The sequence below is a fragment of the Typopeltis vanoorti genome, chromosome 11 (genome assembly GCF_054136105.1).
Source record: "Typopeltis vanoorti isolate ZY-2024b chromosome 11, IOZ_Tvanoo_1.0, whole genome shotgun sequence".
NCBI classification, from domain to species: Eukaryota; Metazoa; Arthropoda; class Arachnida; order Uropygi; family Thelyphonidae; genus Typopeltis; species Typopeltis vanoorti.
Window position 1 is genome coordinate 114344834 of NC_143559.1, and position 19518 is coordinate 114364351.

Genomic DNA, 19518 nt, shown 5'->3' on the forward strand with positions numbered 1-19518 from the left:
TGTTTGCAGATGATGCAAAACTGGGGATGTTTTATGAGATGTTATGGCTTCCAGGAGGACTTGAATAGATTGCATGAATGTGCAGGTAAGGGGGAACTGTTAGTTCAGTGTTGCAAAGTATAATGTTTTGAGATTTGGTAAGCAATGATGGGAAACTCTAAGGGAAGTAGAAGAGATGAGAGATCTAGGAGTGATGGCAGACAAGGATGTGAAATTCAGGGGCCACATTGCACAAGTCGTAAAGATATCACATCAGATAATGGCAATGATGCAGAGAACCCTGACATGCAGAAATAGAGGTTATGATTCCATTGTAAGGCCTTGATCAAGCCTCATATATATTATTGTGCACAGATCTGGTTGCCAGGTTTTCATCTTGAAGAGGATATGTTGGAAAGGGTCTAGAGAAGTTTCACAAAGGTGGTCACTGATCTTTGGAATGTGGAGTACGAGAAAAGATTGAGAGAATGTAAGTTGCAACATCTCGTGAATAGGAGGAAAAGGGGAAGGGATATAATTGAGACATACAGGCTATTCAGGGGTTGTTATCAGTTGGAAATGGAAGAGGGAGTGGGGTAGAACAAAAGGCCATGGCTGGAAACTGTATAAGTAGCGTGAGTAGAGGAGTGAGGAACAGGTTATTTGCATGGAGAGTGGTTGGTGAGTGCAATGCATTGTTTGAGTGTGTTGTGAATGTAGACACACTGAATCATTTTAATCCAACCTTGCCTTAAACTGATCAGTATAGACACATTGAATCAGTTTAAGGCAAGGTTGGATTTGCATTGTGCTCAATAATGTGTACCTCCCATGATGAATCTGACTCCATGGTCAGATGATGATGATAGGAATAATAATTTTTATTATTATTAACACCAGACCTCCATGGAGTCTAAAGACTTATATTGCTGTCATACAGAAAATAGTTTTTGTGTTAGTCTTTCTCCAGTATGAATTTAGGAAGGAATGAAAATTCTGTAGAAGACAAGAAACCAAAATTCCAGAAGTTTTATCCATAAAGGATAATAACTAGTAAATGATGTGATTAATAGGAAGTTTTGTCTATTGATGTGTTTTTCATGTTGTGATCTAAAGCAGCGTTCTTCAACCTTTTTACACCTCAGGACCAGGGAAAATAGGAGAAATATTTTGCGGAACGGCTGATGGCTAAGATAGAAACATAAACCAATGTAGATAGTGTTTTATTTATTAAATCCAATGTTATAAAATTTCGATTTTTAGCTAGTGAGACATCTATTGCTGCTTAGAGGTTAGGAAATTTGATATACGTGGCTGGAGCGTTGTTTCTGAGAGACGAATCGCTGCAATAACATCCATTCGATTTCTCTGTTTGGTTTTTATTACTGACATGGCTGAAAAAGTCTTTTCGCACAAATAGGAAGTTGAAAAAATAACCAACAATTTGATAGCTTTATAATCCATAATTTATAATTTTACTTATTGATATGTTCTCAAATGTCATGACCAGATCTAACACTCTCAAAATTCCCCATAACACTCTAAAAATCCCTCATAATAATTACTCGACCTTCACTCATTATGCTAATTTTCCAATACATACTACCTACATTCTCCCTTATACCCCTTGGATTAACAACAACCGATTACATATTTCACCCTGTTGATCTCCATCTCACACCAAACAGCCTCAAACGAACTGCCCTCTACATACCTATTACCTTGAGGCACTTCTACCTTTTTTGGATTAAACGCTTCATCTATCATTAGTAAAACCCCTCCCCCATTCTGTCATCTCTGTCCTGCCTGAAAATACTGTATCCCTTACATTCAATCCCTATATCATTCTTAGTTAACCAAATCTCACTAATTCCTATAAATTTTGGGCAAGTTGTACTAAGTAATGACAAAAATTCTTCATGCTTATTCCAAATACTTCGAGCATTAGTAAACTGCAATACTCCCTACCTCCCATAATCTGCCTGTGTGTGAATTAGCCCACTCTGTATACTGTTAATTTTCTGTGAACAATTAATCCCAAATTCAGAGATTAATGACCTTAGTACTATTTACAGCTGACTATCACCTACCTCCCTAGCAAATTCCACTTCCCTGTTTTTGACCATTTACTCTATCCTTTATCAATAAATGTTCTAAATGCCAAGTGCCCAATCCATTTAAGAATTGGGCACTTGGCATTTAGAACATTTATTGTTCTAAATGCCAAGTGCCCAAACCATCTCTCTTAAAATACTCCTTCCTTTTATCAAACTCATCCCAGACATTCATAAAATGAATATTCAGTTTCATTTCTTTGCAAAAACTTTTAAACAATCTTGACATCATTCCATTTACTATAATTGCTCTTCTGTTTAATTCATCACTATCAAATCTTGGTAGCACACTCATGATCTTTCTACTCTCGCTCTTTGCATTCATTGCTATCATTAAATCCTTCAACCCCTGTCTCTCAGAAAATATTTCGATACCTAGATCATTCATCCCTATAACTGCAATAATCTCACTCGCTCTATCTTTCTGCAATTTCACAGCCTCAGTTATATCCTTAATCTTTGACCCTGGATAACATGCTTTAATTACTTTACCATCCTTCACACCCTTAATTATAGAATCCCCATACAGCACAATATCTCTTTTGCTCCTTTTTAACTTGACATCCTTTATCCCCACTGATGCTTGTTTTTGTCTCTGATCTTCTCCATTCTTTTGTATATCGCTCAGCAATCTCTGTGTATATATGGGGATTCTATAATTAAGGGTGTGAAGGATGGTGTAAAGCATGGTATTCCATGCTTTATATGGGGATTCTATAAAGCATGGAATAAATCTGCACTATTTATTCCAGGCATACACACTTAATCCATTACTAAATAACCTGTCATTCTCATTCCATCATTCTTAATCATCCCATATTTTCTATTCAATAAAAAAACATTAGAACATACAGATCAAAATTATAAAATATATTAGTCATTTAAAAATGTCTGTTCCTTTGTGTCAGGAGAACTTGCACAACACAATTTACTCCACATACCTCTATCAGTTACATTGGGATATGGCTGTATAAAAAAGCATGTTTCCTATGAGACTGATGGCACTAACTGTGAAGTGTTGATGATCACTTAAACTTTGGACATTAGACAAACCATAGGTATCATCATATATTACACTAAAACTTCAGTGTTTATACGAGTCAATTAATACAGTTGATACATTAGATGTGAAATGAACTGCATAATCTTTCATTTCTACCTTGACATCAGATTCAAGAGGTGATACCATAGACACAAAAGAGATAAAGATGTTAAGTGATCTGGATTGACATCCCTAGTAACTACAGAAGAAATGGTTGACTCAGATGACATATCAAAACTAGAAAATAAAGGAACGATGTCATCACTACCCAAGATTTTGATTGGCAGGTGAGAATTAACTGTAGCATCAGAAACTGAAAGGGACAATACACTGGTATGCAAACATTCACCTAAATTGATGAAAGGATTGTTGTCATCACTACCCAAGATTTTGATTGGCAGGTGAGAATTAACTGAAGAATCAGAAACTGAAAGGGACAATACACTGGTATGTACACATTCACCTGACAGTTGGTTGACCTTCAGCAACCAGGTCAAGGCCACTAGAAAGTTGATTTAGATGACCATACTCATTTGGCAAATCTGTCTCCTTATCCTTTAATGATACCAAGTCATCTATAACACTGTCACTTGTGTTGTCAAATGTTGTTTTCACATATTTACCCAGTTTAATTTTACTAAGTGGGATAGAAACCAGCGTTTCAAGATACTTAACCTCTGACAACAACTGCCTTACATTACTTATATCAGACTTTTTGGCATTTGACTCTTTCTAACATTCAGATCTAAGTCCATCATAGGTCTTTTTGACGATTCCCCTTGTTGACTCTTACTAATCTGTGTTTCTTCTTTGAATGCCGTTTTCTATGACCAGACACAATATGACTATGCATATTCAGTTTCTCTGCTTCCTAATGATCATTACCTGAAGCTACCTGCCTTCTACAGAATCACAGCACTTAATAGCAGCGTCCAAAAAAACATTAATTTTTAGCAACTCCACAGCTTTTAACAATGATGCAAGCATATCCTGTGAAATATTAATTTCTCCACAGTACATATATTGTACCAACAACTTTAAGTCATTAAACTTCATATCACTTAATGTCACAATAAGATGATTATTCATCATCATCAAATTCCTGCCATGTACCCTCAAGGGGTGTACAGGATATGATAGTACTACATGAAAAAAATTACATCATTACTAACTTCCTATATTGTACCATATCAATCCACCTATATCTTGGTTTTCCTCTGGGTCTTCTTCCTGCCAACCAGACAGAGAACACTTGTTTTGCTAATCTAACCTCTCCCATTCTGTTTAAGTGACCATACCACCTGAGATTAGCTCGGCTAACGCATTCCTGTATGCTGACAATGTCAAGTTCTTTCCTAACATCCTCGTTTTTAATATGATATTGACATTGATGCCATATGTTCACACCATAATCTTTCTCAGGACTCTCATATCTGCAGTCTCTAGTCTTTGGTCAAGGGTTTTACTTCTGACCCAGCTCTCACATCCATAAGTTAAAATTGGCTTGAATACTGTCTTGTATACAGCTAATTTAGTGTTTTGGCTAATTTCTCCCTTATTCCATATAAATGCATTCAGACGACTTCCTACCATATTAGCATCATTGATTCTGTTGTCTATTTCCATATTTAATTTATCATCTTTACTAAAAATCGTGCCTAAGTAGCTGAAATGTTTTACTTGTTCCACAGGTTCTCCATTCACAACACAGTTGACATTTTCAATGGTTCTGCCAATTTTCATTGTCTTTGTCTTTTTAATGCTGACCTTCATACCATATCTATTACAACAGTTATTCAATTTAGTCAGAGAATCTTGCAGACTTGTAGTGGATTTATTTAGAAGTATAACATCATCCGCATAAAGCAAAGAGCTGACATTAACATCTTCAAATTTGATATCATGTTTAATACCACTTTCCTTCATAATGTGATCCATTATGAAGTGAGGATTGGACATTAGGTCAGAAGCCCTGGTCGGTTCTCTGCATTCCTTTAAAGGCTATGTGAAGGTCTCCTCTCAGTTATACAGCTTTGACCCTTAAGCATCTGACCATGATTACTTGAGTTCTCTAAAAATAAGTCTTTGTGAGCCTTAAAGGTCATTCCCTCACATGATAATAATAAATTTAGTTTAATCCTTTATCCAAGTGTGAGCAAACTTTGTTTGCTCACACTTGGATAAAGGATTAAACTAAATTTATTATAGTCTAACCAAGTGAAAAATAAACTTTCAACATCTTTCTCTAAATCCAGAGTAATTTAATAAAAAGGTGGCACACCGTTTGGCAACTCCTATAGGTAGAGATGGCCTTGCTAATGCTTCTACCTGGTATCTCCATTTGGGCCTGGCTCCCACTGAAGAGACCTCAATAAAGGTCGAAACTTCTGGGTAGTTGCCCTCTCCTTAATGCATAACATTATACATATCCGCAAGGAGATGTGTTTTGCATTATGGGAGATACTGAGACAGGACTGTTGTGAGCTTGCTCCACCTTTGCAATGAGTTGCCCGGTGTTGTACCACCTTACCCCAGTCCTGAAGATACTTTCAGGCGCAAACTTTGTTTGCTCACACTTGGATAAAAGATTAAACTAAATTTATTATAGTCTAACCAAGTGAAAAATAAACTTTCAAAAACTTTCAACTCACATGATAATGTTACATCCAAACTTTCACTAACAAGTAATTTAGCAAAGCAATTAATATATTAGATTTGTGATTGTGCCCTTTCAAGAAAATTTTCTGTGATCTTGTTATCATATGTTGGCTAGGTTGGCCAAGTGGTTAGCGTATCTGCTCTCCAGCCAAAAGGCTGAGGGTTCGAATCCCACCGTGGGCATGGATGTTTGTGATTGTCTGTGAAAATACTAGTGGTGGTGGGCAGTAGATGGCTTTGTTGTAGTTAGTGGAGAAAGAGAGAGCAGTAGAGTAGGTACCCTCCTTCGATGAGTCTTTGGACTTCCTGGAGGTGTTATGTAATAATAATAATATTGAGTTCTGAACTAGGATTAAAATAAAATACTAATATTAAGATTCTTTAATCAGGAAATTAGGATTTTAAAGTACCATGCCCCTAACTACTTAAAAAACTGCAGGAATTGCCAAAATGTTTCATCAAACATATCATTACATAGACAACATTAAACAATAAAAATACCTAACAAATTTTACATACGTTGTTTCAAATAATCATCTCTGTATTATACACTTATAATCAATAGTTTTCAATTTAACGCCCAGTACACATGCTCTGAGAATGGCAAGATTAGGCTAAACAACAACAACACGATCACAATAGCAAGATTGGGCTCACAACGTTACAACCACAATAGTAAGATTAGGCTTAATGGCAACGATTCTACACTCATACAATCTGATATCAAATACAAACCAATTATACCAAATAAAAACACCCCACACAAAAATATAAACACATACTTCAAAGAAATATCTAACTGAGAATCTGCAAATATTGCAGCCTAAATTTAGCTGGTAAAGTTCTAACCAACGCTATTTGACCTCCGCTCCAATGTCTGCCATTATACGCCATCTCGTTTTTTTTCTATGTATAAATCTTACTTGGACTACTCACAGGAAAATTCCTTTATAATTCTCACATTTACTTTTATTTCCTCTTTACAGATGGGTACTATGAGAGCACCATTCCAATCATCTGGAAATTGACATTGTCCAGGGGTTCAAAATTATGCATTAATTCCAGTTGCTTTCCACATTTCAAGTTTTATTTATTTATTTTTTCTATATCAAGTAATGATATGTACTACTGACTGCTTAAATTACTCTGGATTTAGAGAAAGATGTTGAAAGTTTATTTTTCACTTGGTTAGACTATAATAAATTTAGTTTAATCCTTTATCCAAGTGTGAGCAAACAAAGTTTGCTCACACTTGGATAAAGGATTAAACTAAATTTATTATTATCATGTGAGGGAATGACCTTTAAGGCTCACAAAGACTTATTTTTAGAGAACTCAAGTAATCATGGTCAGATGCTTAAGGGTCAAAGCTGTATAACTGAGAGGAGACCTCCACATAGCCTTTAAAGGAATGCAGAGAACCGACCAGGGCTTCTGACCTAATGTCCAATCCTCACTTCATAATGGATCACATTATGAAGGAAAGTGGTATTAAACATGATATCAAATTTGAAGATGTTAATGTCAGCTCTTTGCTTTATGCGGATGATGTTATACTTCTAAATAAATCCACTACAAGTCTGCAAGATCTTTATTCAGTTTTTATATTGCCCTTTTCATCTCTGATCCCTTTTACAGTAATCTTTACTCTACTTCTAAGTCGGTCAATAGCCTTCAGAACATTTTGCTAATAATCATCATCCAATCTTACCAAGATCTTCTCAGAATTCATTTACCACTCTTACGCACATTTTATATTTCTCACATTTTTATCAGTATTCTCTTGTTGAAGATGCTGATATGCTAGGAACTTTTGATAAACTTTCTTCTTTTCAAGGACTGCCTCTAACATCTTAAGCTGACAAAGAAGCTCAAATTTTTCTATCCTGGCAAACAATTTTACCACATGCCTTCCTGGCTGAGTCAATGTTTTCTTCAGAGTAAGATACTGAGATTTGTTTCTTGTTTTCAAACTTTTTTTTTTCTTGAATAATGTGTTTATACCTGAGACTACAGTTTAGTTCAGAAAATTGCTAAAATTTGATTATTTTTAAAACTTCTGTATGTATTTTTCTTTTCAGTATGGTATTTATTTTTATCCTGCTCAAAATTAAGTGGTGATCACTTTCTATTTCAAATTTTCTGTACACTCTTATGTTCTGAACTCTGAACCATTGTGAAGATATCACTATCAGAAATAAGACATCTCCAACAGGACCAGCTTATTTTTTTTTCCTCTGTCAAGCTGGTCTTCTCTAATGACTTGAAAAATGTTTCTACTTCCTTAATAAAACCTTCTGAAGGAACAAAGGCAAAAACTCTTCAATTGCCCAGTTTGATACTGACCCACATCATTCTACTAGAAACTATATGCCATTCATGAAAATTATCTTTATGTTTAGTGTTGAATGCTATAGCTTTTCCTAATCGTCATTGCCTAAATATAACATCATTATTTAAAATGAATCTCACTGATTTTTGTTTTCTTCGTTTTGGTAACATCAATTATGTAAGTGTGGTACATCTCTAATTCTGCCATTTCCATTTTTTATTTTATTAATACTTCTCATGCTGATGCCTATCTTCAATTCTGTTGATGTTTAGTTGAGAAGTAATAATAAAAAAATTTAAAAAAATGGAAATGGAAGAATTAGAGATGTACCACACTTACATAATTGATGTTACCAAAACGAAGAAAATAAAAATCAGTGAGATTCCTGGAAAGTCAACTTTTCAACATTTCAGTTTGAAACACTGAAAAGCTGACTTTTGAACTAATATCTCACGCCATCTCACGTTGCACTCTCTTAGAAAGTATTCGTTCTGGATATTAACAAATGCGCATGGGCTAGCAATTTTGAATTTAGTCAAGCCAGTTCTTAAACAAAGCACCCTGTTAATTTTGCCAGGTAACCAGAGCAAACTGGAAAAAAAAATCAGCTACTGGAAAATTCCCAATTCAACATCAGAAGAGTTCAAGACTGGCACCACCAACATATGAAGCATCAATGAAAAAAAAAAAAAAAACTTTCTTAAATAGAGAAACCTGTGGAGTATTCGTAACTATAAATTCACATGTATGCCACAGTGATTAACTTTTCAATATGTAAATATTTCATCTTAAGTATCATAAGAATCATCAGGACAGTTATTAAACAACAATAGGAATTACATTTAAAAAAAAAGCACATTAGTGTACATGCTTATATTGGAATCCCTCTATGTATACACTAGTGCATTTAAGGATTAAAAACTATTGGGCTGTAATTAAATTAAAATATAACTGCTGAATTTATTTTATACAGTTGAGGATAACAATTTCTCAGACTTTTGAGATAGAAACAGAACTAGCAGAAAAATTAGATAAGTACCAGATTGACATAATAGGTGTTACTGAAATAAAGAAGACAAAAAAAAAAAAGATAAGATCTTTCTAAGCAACAAATACAAGATGTCAGGCAATCTCAGGATAATCTTCTTGAATGGTAGGCAATATCAAGTAGAGGGCATGGACAAATATCAGAATAGGAAACTTGAAAATGAGACTTAGTAGGTTCCACTAAGAAAGAAATGGAGGATTCTGAGTCATTAAAAAAGCAGCTGACACAACAAAAACAAAAGGAAAACTTCTTGTTGGAGATTTAAACAATGGAGCAGGAATTGATTACCAGACATATAGATACATTCAGAAAATTTGGAGAAAAAGCAAAGCTAATAATAATGGTAAATACCTGCTGGATTCCTGTTCAGGATATGGACTAGTTATTACTAGCACCATGTTCAAACATAAAAATATACTAAATTCATATGGAGAGAAGATGCAAGAAATAAGAAAAGTCTCATTGCCTATGTTATTGTTAATAGTCATTTTTTCCACTGGTTCAGGACAAAAGAGTATACAGAAGATTTTAAAACTGGAAGTGATCACATTTAGTTTTTAGAATAAAGAATAAAACTGAATTTTATATTGAAAAGAAGTGTGTGTGTGTGTGTGTGAGAGAGAGAGAGAGAGAGAGAGAGGGAGGAAGTTGAATCTGAATCTGAAAAGAGGAAGCAGAATCTGGAGACCTTGTTCTAGTGATGGAGACTAGGTGATGAAATTCTTCTTACACATAAAGACAATCACAACCCTACAGCCTATTGACTGGGGAGTAGATATGCTAATTATTTGGCCAAAAGTTTGGAAACTTTCAGAGATGAACTATAGACTCAAATACACATACATTATTCAAGAAAATATGAAAGAGATTGAAAACAAGAACCAAACTTTGAAAATTCAATGGCAAATCCTGAAGAACACACTGATTGATTCAGCAGAGAGGTAAGTGGTGATGTTGCCTGTGAGGACAGAAAAATCAGAACTCCATAGTAGACTCAGGAAGTTAAAGAGGCAGTCAAGGAAACAAAAAAAGATATTGAAAGTTACTAGTAAGTAAATTAGCTAAATAAAAATAATGGAAAGACTTTGGTAAGAATATAGAAAATAAATATCAGTAAGGTGGCAAAATATTCTGCAGGCTATTAAAAAAGCTTAGAAACAAATGCTTACTATAATAAGAATCAGAGATGACAAAGATTAATATGAAAACTGAAAATAGGGAAATTCAAGATGTCTGGAGTAATTATGTTGAAAGACTTAAATGAAACAAGCAGACCAAACAATAGTAGAAAATTTTCAAGAGAAATTTAAACAGGAGTATATATATCAAATTGTCAAAACTTGAAATGTGGAAATGCAGCTGGAGAAGATGATATTCGACTAGAAATGCTCAACTATGGAGGTATAAAAGCTTTATAGTGCTGCATAATTCAGAAGAACTGGTCAGGGGGTTCAATTTCTGAATGACTGGAGCAGAGCTCTCATAGTAAATTATTAAAAGGGAAATAAAACAATGTGAGAATTACAGAAAAATTTCCCTACTGAGTGTTTCTGGTAAGACTTATATAAGTATACTTCAGAAATAGCTAAGAAAAACAGTGGAAGGAAAGAACAAGATGGATTCAGGCAAGAGGTTGTCAGGATCAGTTTTTCATTTTAGGACAAATAGTTGAGAAAGAATAAGAATATAACAATGATCTAATCTCAAAAATGCATATGACAAGGTGTCAAGAGAAAAGCTGCTCAAAACACTAAGTTATATGAGTTTTAAAAGAGGTATATCCTGAGTAGACATATCGAATTTCACATAAGGTTTAAATACGGTGAGCAGTTGGTGTTTGTTAAGTACCCTAGATATATTTTCAGATGTGCCTTTAATGTTCACCTAAGGACAAATGCACTCCTTTATCACATCCAGGAGTCTATGAAGTGCCCTGTTCTTGCCATAAAGCCTACTACGGACAGACAGGAAGAACTGTGGACATCCGCCTCTGTGAACACAAAAAACATATCCGACACTTTCGCTATGGCAAGGCGGATCTGGCAGACCATGCTTTGGATACTCCAGCACAATTGGAAAAAAACAAAAGTAATGCACAGAAGCTTCTACAAGTCAGAGAGGTTGTTCCTGGAATCAATAGAAGCCTTAAAACATACTCCAAACCTTAACAAGTATGGCTGTATAAATCTACCAAAGATTTGGGAGACAGTCATCCTAAGACCAAATTAATATTTATTACTTTCAAACTTTCTAAGACTATTATTTGGAATACTATTTCAAAAAAAACCTTGAACTACTTTTTTTTTTTTAAACCCAGATGGTGCCCTATTAGGACTTTAGTGTTGTGTTGCACGCTGCAATTACTTATACTAGCCCTGCTGTTACACCAGATTGTGTTTGTCTTGCATTTGTAACAAACTTTGTGTTGTGTGCTCTGAAGATGCTGGATATAATACCAGCAAAATATTAGCTTTTAAGTTAATAAATAGTTATTTTCTTATCCATCTGTGTTCATATCAATACCATTACATCTATTACAACATGTCTGATGAACACATAAGCCTATCTAAGTGCATAAGATACGGTGTTTAGTGTCAATACTATGCTGTGTCACACCATACTTTTGTTGTTTCACATGTTCAATGTAGTACTGATGTTCATTAATTATTTTTCCGCAGAATGGTCTATCTGCACAAAGTATGTAAATTACATTCACAAGGGATCTGTGTCTTTTGTAGATGGTAACAGATGAGAAATTCTGTTGATAGGAATATACATGGGAATAAGGTGAAACTTCCTCAAATTTCTACCAATGGGTTTAGAAATACCAGAAATATAAGGGATTGGAATCTTGTGGTCCGTTGAAGAATCCTTAAGTATTAGAACATAGGGAGTCAAATATCTGTTACATTTAATGAAGGTTGTTACCATTTAATTCTGTGATATCTGTATTTTCATTAAAGTTTATTACTGTGGGTATCATGTAATTTTGTTGTTTTCAGTCAGGAAGGTTTTATGCATTTGCAGATATATTTGAAATTCACAGAGAAACATGGAATATCTACATGTATAGATGAAAACTAGAGAATACTTCTTTTCTCTCTCTCATTCACTCATGTTATACACTAAGGAAGAAGTGAAACAATTTTTCAATTTATTATAGAAAGTAGCTGAATAATGGATATGATGATGATATACTGTTGGATTTTGCTAAGAAATAGGATATCATATGAAAGGCTGCTGCATAAACTGGAGTATATTGATTTGGAATATAAACTCTTGATTTTGATAAACAGATGGATATCAAACAGATATCAAAAAAGTGGTATATGGTGAGTGTGAATCTTACCAGATGTCAGTCCTTGGACCACTGTTGTTAAATCTGTACATTAATGACAATAGGAATTATACTAATAATGACATTAGAGATGATGCAAAGGTAAACTAGGTAATCAGGGGTGCTACTTATATCCAGTGCTTACAGAATGATTTGAATAGGCTGGAAAAAAAATATCCTGTACACCCCTTGAGGGCACATGGCAGGAATTCGATGATGATTGATGATGATGATGGAAAAATGGGCAAACAATAATGACTATCAGTTCAATGTCAGTAAGTGTCAAGTTATGCACTTTGGCATGATGAGATTTCCAACGGCATATTGTATTATGGGGTTATGCTACAAGAATGCATATCAGGATTTAGACAGTGATATTCTCTCTCTCACACACACACAAATTCCTACCTTATAAACTCAAGCAGCAATACAATCTTTCTTGTCCAGAAGAGACTATTACAATTGCCTATGCCTTACATACAATTAAAACCTAAATCTTTGAGATAAACAACAATTTTAACAACAAAACTACCAAGGCATCGGCAAATAAAATTGTGTCAATGTTAGTGCAATCATTTATTTGAATACCAAAATTAGTTGTTTTTCTCTACTCTCTTATAATATTACTAATATAAACATAAAGAGGAGTGGTGATAAACTACATCCTTGTAGGACACCTGCATTTATGTTCTGCGATTCAGATTTTTGTGTGGCTATCTTTATTTTAATTTGGTTATTATTCTATATATTGAAAATTGCTTTAATTACCATATTTTTAAAGTATAAGACGAACCCTACTTTTTTGAACCCAAAATTAAGAAATCAATATTTTAAACATAAAACAGAACACATTTGATATTTTTTTAAATATTCAAAGTATATTTAGTAATTAGGTAATATTTTTAAGATACATACTAAGAAATTATGCATCACTCTCAGTTTCAGGCATATCATTTTCTTCATCACTATTAGTTCCAGACATATTACTTTCTTCAACCTCTACTGCATCACTGCTGTCTTCTGAATCACTGTCTACATATATGAGATCATCCTCAGTTCCATCCATGGCATTGCTGATTCCACATTTCTTGAAGGACTTCACAACTGCCGTTTGCTTGACTCCATTCCATGAGTTTAGGATCAATTTGCATACCTCAGTAATGATTTGTTTTTTCACTCTTCCTGTCAGTGTCAAGTTATTACCTGCTTTTTGCCGTTTATGCCATTCTTCTTTTATCAGAGCTTTGAAGGGCTTGTCGATAGAAATATCTAGTGGCTGTAGCTGACCTGTAAGTCCACCAGGAACTAGCTGTGTGCGCAAATCTGCTGCAACCCTTTTAAATTCTGTTAAATGTGCTTGGAAATGATCAAATACGAGCAGGTATGGCCTCTTTGAGAGCCCTCCAGGTCTTCTGGACCAAATCATTGAACCAAATAGCCATGATCTCTTCATTCATCCAGCCATTCTCATGAACTTGGACAAGAACGGCAGGTGGTATGCTCTCTTTAGGATACATTTTCCTCTTAAAAATGAGCATAGGAGGCAGTTTGGTACCATCTGCACAGCATGAAAGTATAGTGTGTCTTTTCAGGACCACTTGTTTTGCTCCCTTTCATATCAACAGTTCTGTTGGAAAGCACATCAAAATTGAGAGGCACCTCATCCATGTTTGCAATCTGACTTGGTTCAAAAGCATATTTTTTCCAAAGTTTATGACATTGGAGTAAAACTGTTAGATTTTATCCTCATAAGCTGGTGGCATTTTCTGGGCTAACTTGGTTCGTGTTCTCATGGCCAACCCTTCTCTCCTCGTGAAGTTGAAGCACCATTTTGCTTTTCCTGCGAAATCAACAATGTTCATTTCTCTTGTAAACCTTTTTGCCTCATACTGAATAAGCTTGGTTGACACACATATCCCACTCTGGTGCTGCTCCATAATCCAAGTCTTAAGCTTCTGGTCCAAGTTTAGACATTTTGCTGGTTTTCCTCTTATGGCCCTCTTCTTTTTTGAGTAGTTGTTCTTCCTGTTTTCTCCACTGTCTAATCATACACCCAGTGAGAGGAGGTCCAAACTGTCTCTCTGAAGCTTTATTTCCATGTGCTTTTGAGTAATTGATGACTTTTAACTTGAATTTTGAAGAATATGACAATTGTTTTTTATTTTCAGACATTTTTATGGGCTAGTGCTCAAAATATTGTTAATGCATTAACTTACCCTGCCAACGAGTTGCAGACATATGAATGCTTTCAGAGTTCTGTTTGGTTTACTCAGAATCAGCCATTAATAACATCAATCGACAGAATTAACAAAGGCTAGTGATTAGTGGAAGCCTGTTCGCGGAGACATACTGGCAATTTCACAATGGCAACTGGTTACCCACCCCCATCTATACGACACCCCCAGTTTTTGGTCTAAAATTTTAGAAAAAAACTATCGTCTTATATACGGGAAAAATATGGTAACTGGTTAGGAATGTGGTCATTTCTTAAAATTTCCAGTAGCTTATTACAATTGACTTTATCAAAGACCTTTTTATAATTGATGAATAATATATGGGTCTCTAAATTGAATTTTCTTCTTTTTTCTATCAAAAGCTTAAGAGTGAAAAAGGCATTGGTGCAGAATCTGCCTTTAATTGTTCCTCTCCAAAAATATTTTCATAATATTTGTTTAATTTAGTCTTTAAGAAATTGAGTATATTTTATATCTGGTATTTAAAAGACTAATGACTCTATAGTTTTGACATTTCATTAATATTGCCATTTTTGAAGATGGGGGACAATCATAGCATCATTGCCAGTTTGCTGGTGGTGATTGACCATTTAGGATCTTGTTCATGAATTCTAGTTTGTATCTGAAGTTATCTCCAGGACATTTGAAAAGTTCCATATTGATGCCATCTTCTCCTGGGCTTCTATGGTTCTTGCTTCAAGAGTAAAATAGTCTTGAAGCAAGAACCATTCAAGAGTAAAATAGTCTTGAATAAATAAAATAGAATTATTGGCAGATAATGGTTCTGAGAGTGAGTTGTCATCATCCATAATTCTTTATAGTATTTAAGATATTCCTCTAAAGGTATGGTATTGATCTTGATTGATTCTCTAAGGCTATTATTCATGTACCTTATAAATTTATATGTTTGTGTTTGGAGTTTATCAATATTGTTTTCTAGATTGGTAACAAAATTGTTCCACTTGAACTTTGTCTTTTATATGTTTCTTTTTGCTATTGCTCTTTTGTGTTTATATTCAATTTCATCTTCTATTTTGTGTGCTTAATCATTTTTTATAGGCATTCCTTTTTTCATCTATGATTTTCCTGATTTCTGGGTCCCAGCTATGAAGACCTTCTTTTCCATTGTTTTTATATTCCAAAGATTTCTCAGGTTGAATCTCTTAAAATTTTTAAGAGATTCAGCCTGAGAGATCCATCTGAGGGTAGTTGCTATGATTTTTCATTTATTTTTTGCTGATATAGTTTTCTTTTATCAGAATCCGATAATGTGCCGACTTCTCAGTTGTCTAATGGATACTGATACTTTATCCATTTGGGGGGAATCATATTGATGTCACACTTAGATAATGATCTGATTTAATTTCAATCTATTTTATTATTTGCTATAGCATAGTCTATAATAGATTTTGATCCTCTTGCTGTTAAATAAATAATAAAATATTATAATTATATTTGTTTCTGAAAATCAACCACAATCTGTAAGTTACTTTGCATCTCATTACAAGTTTTAATATATTTCATTTGTGACCCTAAGATCTGTGAATATGTTTAGATTTTTAATTTAAAAATGCAAGGTATAAAGTAAAATCTTCTTATTATAACCTTCTGAGTCCATGCATGTAATAATGTACCATTTGAAAATATATTAACTCACTTATAACTGAACTTTATCCTGAGAGAAATGTAACATATTTTGCAAGTTTTAAGCATAACTGGTATGATCTTTAAAATAAAATCTTGCTATTTTTTTTCTTTTTTTAATCTTTGCTTAAAATAATAACAGATTCTTTCACAGTCTTAGAATTCTTTCACTGAGTGCAGTATAAACAAGATAAAAAAAGCAAATTCCAATATGTAAAAATTTGTTTTGAGTAATGTAGTTGGATTTATTCAGAAGTGAATACATTCAACAGCAAAATGGAATAGCAAGATATAAAATAATTTAATGTTACCTGTTCAATTACTTCATGTTTCACTTGGGCAATTTCAAATATTGCATTTTCATGTGCTTCTCGTACCTCCATTCTTGAGGACTCCTCAAATTCTTGATACTGCATAATGACAAAATAATATCATACTATCTTAACCATTTAAAAATCAATAATTAGTATTTGTTTATTTCTTTTACTTTTTACAAATGCTATACAAATTTTCCCACTTATATTTAGAATGAGTAATCATAAATTCAAAATTGAACTAGTGAGAGGTCAAAATAAAAATTCTCTACTCATAATCACATTGTTAAACTTCCAGTTGTCCAAAATAATATCACATAACTCTTGTCATCCTGAAAATCATACTCAAGGACATGTTAATGGCGACTTTTGTCATCTCCATTTTCCTAACGAGATGCTTCCAACCTCTCTGACACATTCTATATCACAAGTTTATTTTTTCTTTTCCCCCTTAAGAACATGGAATAATTTTATGTAAATATATGAAGTTTTGAACTAATTTTAGCCTAGTGGTAACTTCCATGATAGACCGCGCGGTTAGCCTAGTGGCTTTGCGCTTCGCAACCATATGACTGGGGAAGGAGTGTCCCAGGTTCGATTCCCGTTGTAGACGTGAGGAATTTGAGGATCTTCCTCAGGCATAGCCAAGTTAGCCGGTCTTGGGCGCGGTCAGTAGGGTTTTTTCCGCCAGTTTATCTGGCGTTTTTCATCCCGCAAACAGGCAAACCGGCCCCATGAACATACGCCTCTACAGTCAAAAATATATCCCCCCCAGCGGCAGACCAGGCGACGGGTCGGTTGGGAGTAGTACTAACAAGAAGTCGCATCTAAAAGTAACACGCGGACCCTGCATAGGAAGCGGGAATAATGCGTAGAAGAAGAAGAAGAAGAAGGTAACTTCCATGATACTAAACTGGCAAGAAGAAAGACCATTAAAATTCTAATCGTGAACTACATATCGTTCACATATCGTGAACTCAATCAACGTTTTCTATTTTCTCACACTAAGTCACAAAATAATACCAGTCAGAGTCAAACACACGATGACAACTGTCTATTGCACTCTCTTCTCTTTACCTAAAGTTTACAAAACTGCCTGTAAAAAGGAATTCAACTACTAATGATAGCAAAAGATGGAGACTGACTGCCTGCCAATTTCCAAAGGTTAGAGCTAAAAAAGTTCTGCTCATTTCCTCTGAGCAGTGAAAAGACAAAGGTTTTTTTTTTAGTTTATATTTTAAAATCTTCAGATTAATTCATGTATAATTTTATAATTACATATAATAATAGCCATACACTACCAGACTTTGAAATCATAAAATAAATCAATAAGTATCAATTTTTTTGAATGATTTAAAATTTTTAAATATTGTGAATCTCACCCATGAAAGGTTATAAGCCTGACATATGTTAGTATGATAGTTTATAACCTTTTGTTGGTGGGTGGGTTATAAGATGGGCTAGATAATTAAGAAACCTTGCTCTACAGACCAAACATGGAACTTTTTGCAAGCTAAAAGGTAGCTTCATGCTCAACAATGAAATTCATCCACCACTTAAAATGTGTTAGATAATGTGATGCATTATCTTTGTAAAGTGACGCCATCCTATGGTGATTCCCCCAACAACAACAACAACAACAACAAAAAAAAAAAAGATGACATTATTAAGAGAGAGTCCAGAAAGTCAAGGATGCATCAAGGGAGGCCACATATCACATGCACCAGAAGTCACACCTTTTCTTGAATTCATTCACACTGCCTGTATGCATTACCTCCAAGGTAATCCATTCCAATCAAATGTCACTCTATGAAAAATATCTAATCTCCTTCTTGACTGTATTCATTCTCAACTTCCATGGATGTCCTATCCTCACCTTCCATAATTTGAAAAACTCAATCTACTATTACTCTGTACAACCCTTTCAAAAATGTGCACGTCTTAATCAATCATCCCTCATTTCTCTGTTTGCTAGTATCTGCAATTCACAAATAATGTCTTCATATTCTACATTCCACAGTCTCAATACTATCTTTAACACTGTCTTTTGAACACACACCCATCCACACACACTCTCTCTCTCTACTATATATGCATCACTCTGAAAACTAAGAGATCAGATGCACACACAATCAGTGGCGCACTCAGGATTTAAAATTGAAGGGGGCCAAGTTGAGTAGACGATTTGAGAATACCCACTACGCATCACATACAACCTATGACTGAGCATCTGCAATGATCGCTAATTCATAAGTAGTATAGAAATAGAAGACACAACACAACATAAAGAGAAAAATGAATTTTAATTAGGAAAAGATTTCTGGAAATTTTTCTAGTGTTTTTTTAGTTTTTTCTTTGGGGGTGCCAGAGCCCCTTGTCTCCCTCCCTCTGGGTGCACCACTGCACGCAATCCAGATGAGATCATATCAAAGGCTTGTGAAAAACGACTACCTTATTCTTATGTCAAGGTTCATTTCAGCATTGCAATTATCCTCTGAGTTATGCCATCTTTGCTACATAATCCTTAGTCTGAATCAGTTTCTTCTAGCATAATCCACAACACAATATGACATTGGATTGCACACTGAAGTGCATAACTTTACATTTACTAACATAAACTCTAGTGGTAAAGCTTATATTTTGGCTATTCATAACTTCTTTTTTTAAGGAAATTACATATAATGTCTAAAAGTAAATCTACTCCACTGCAACAAATATAAACACAAAAGACTATCCTTGAATCTACTTTTACCTTAAAAAAGTACCTAACCTAAACAAAGTTGGCAGCATAAAACTGCCCCAAATTTGGGAAGCTC

General features: G+C 34.4%; 1 protein-coding gene across 1 annotated transcript in view; it reads right to left on the bottom strand.

The window, feature by feature from the left end:
• The window catches only part of LOC150101961 (ubiquitin carboxyl-terminal hydrolase 19-like), a 629785-nt gene that overhangs the window by 511917 nt on the left and 98350 nt on the right, over nucleotides 1-19518 (bottom strand). The window contains exon 3 of the mRNA XM_090399944.1: nucleotides 16700-16798. Within this exon, the coding sequence (XP_090256070.1) occupies nucleotides 16700-16771 (72 nt within the window). The 5' untranslated portion in view covers nucleotides 16772-16798. The remainder of the gene's footprint in view (nucleotides 1-16699; nucleotides 16799-19518) is intronic.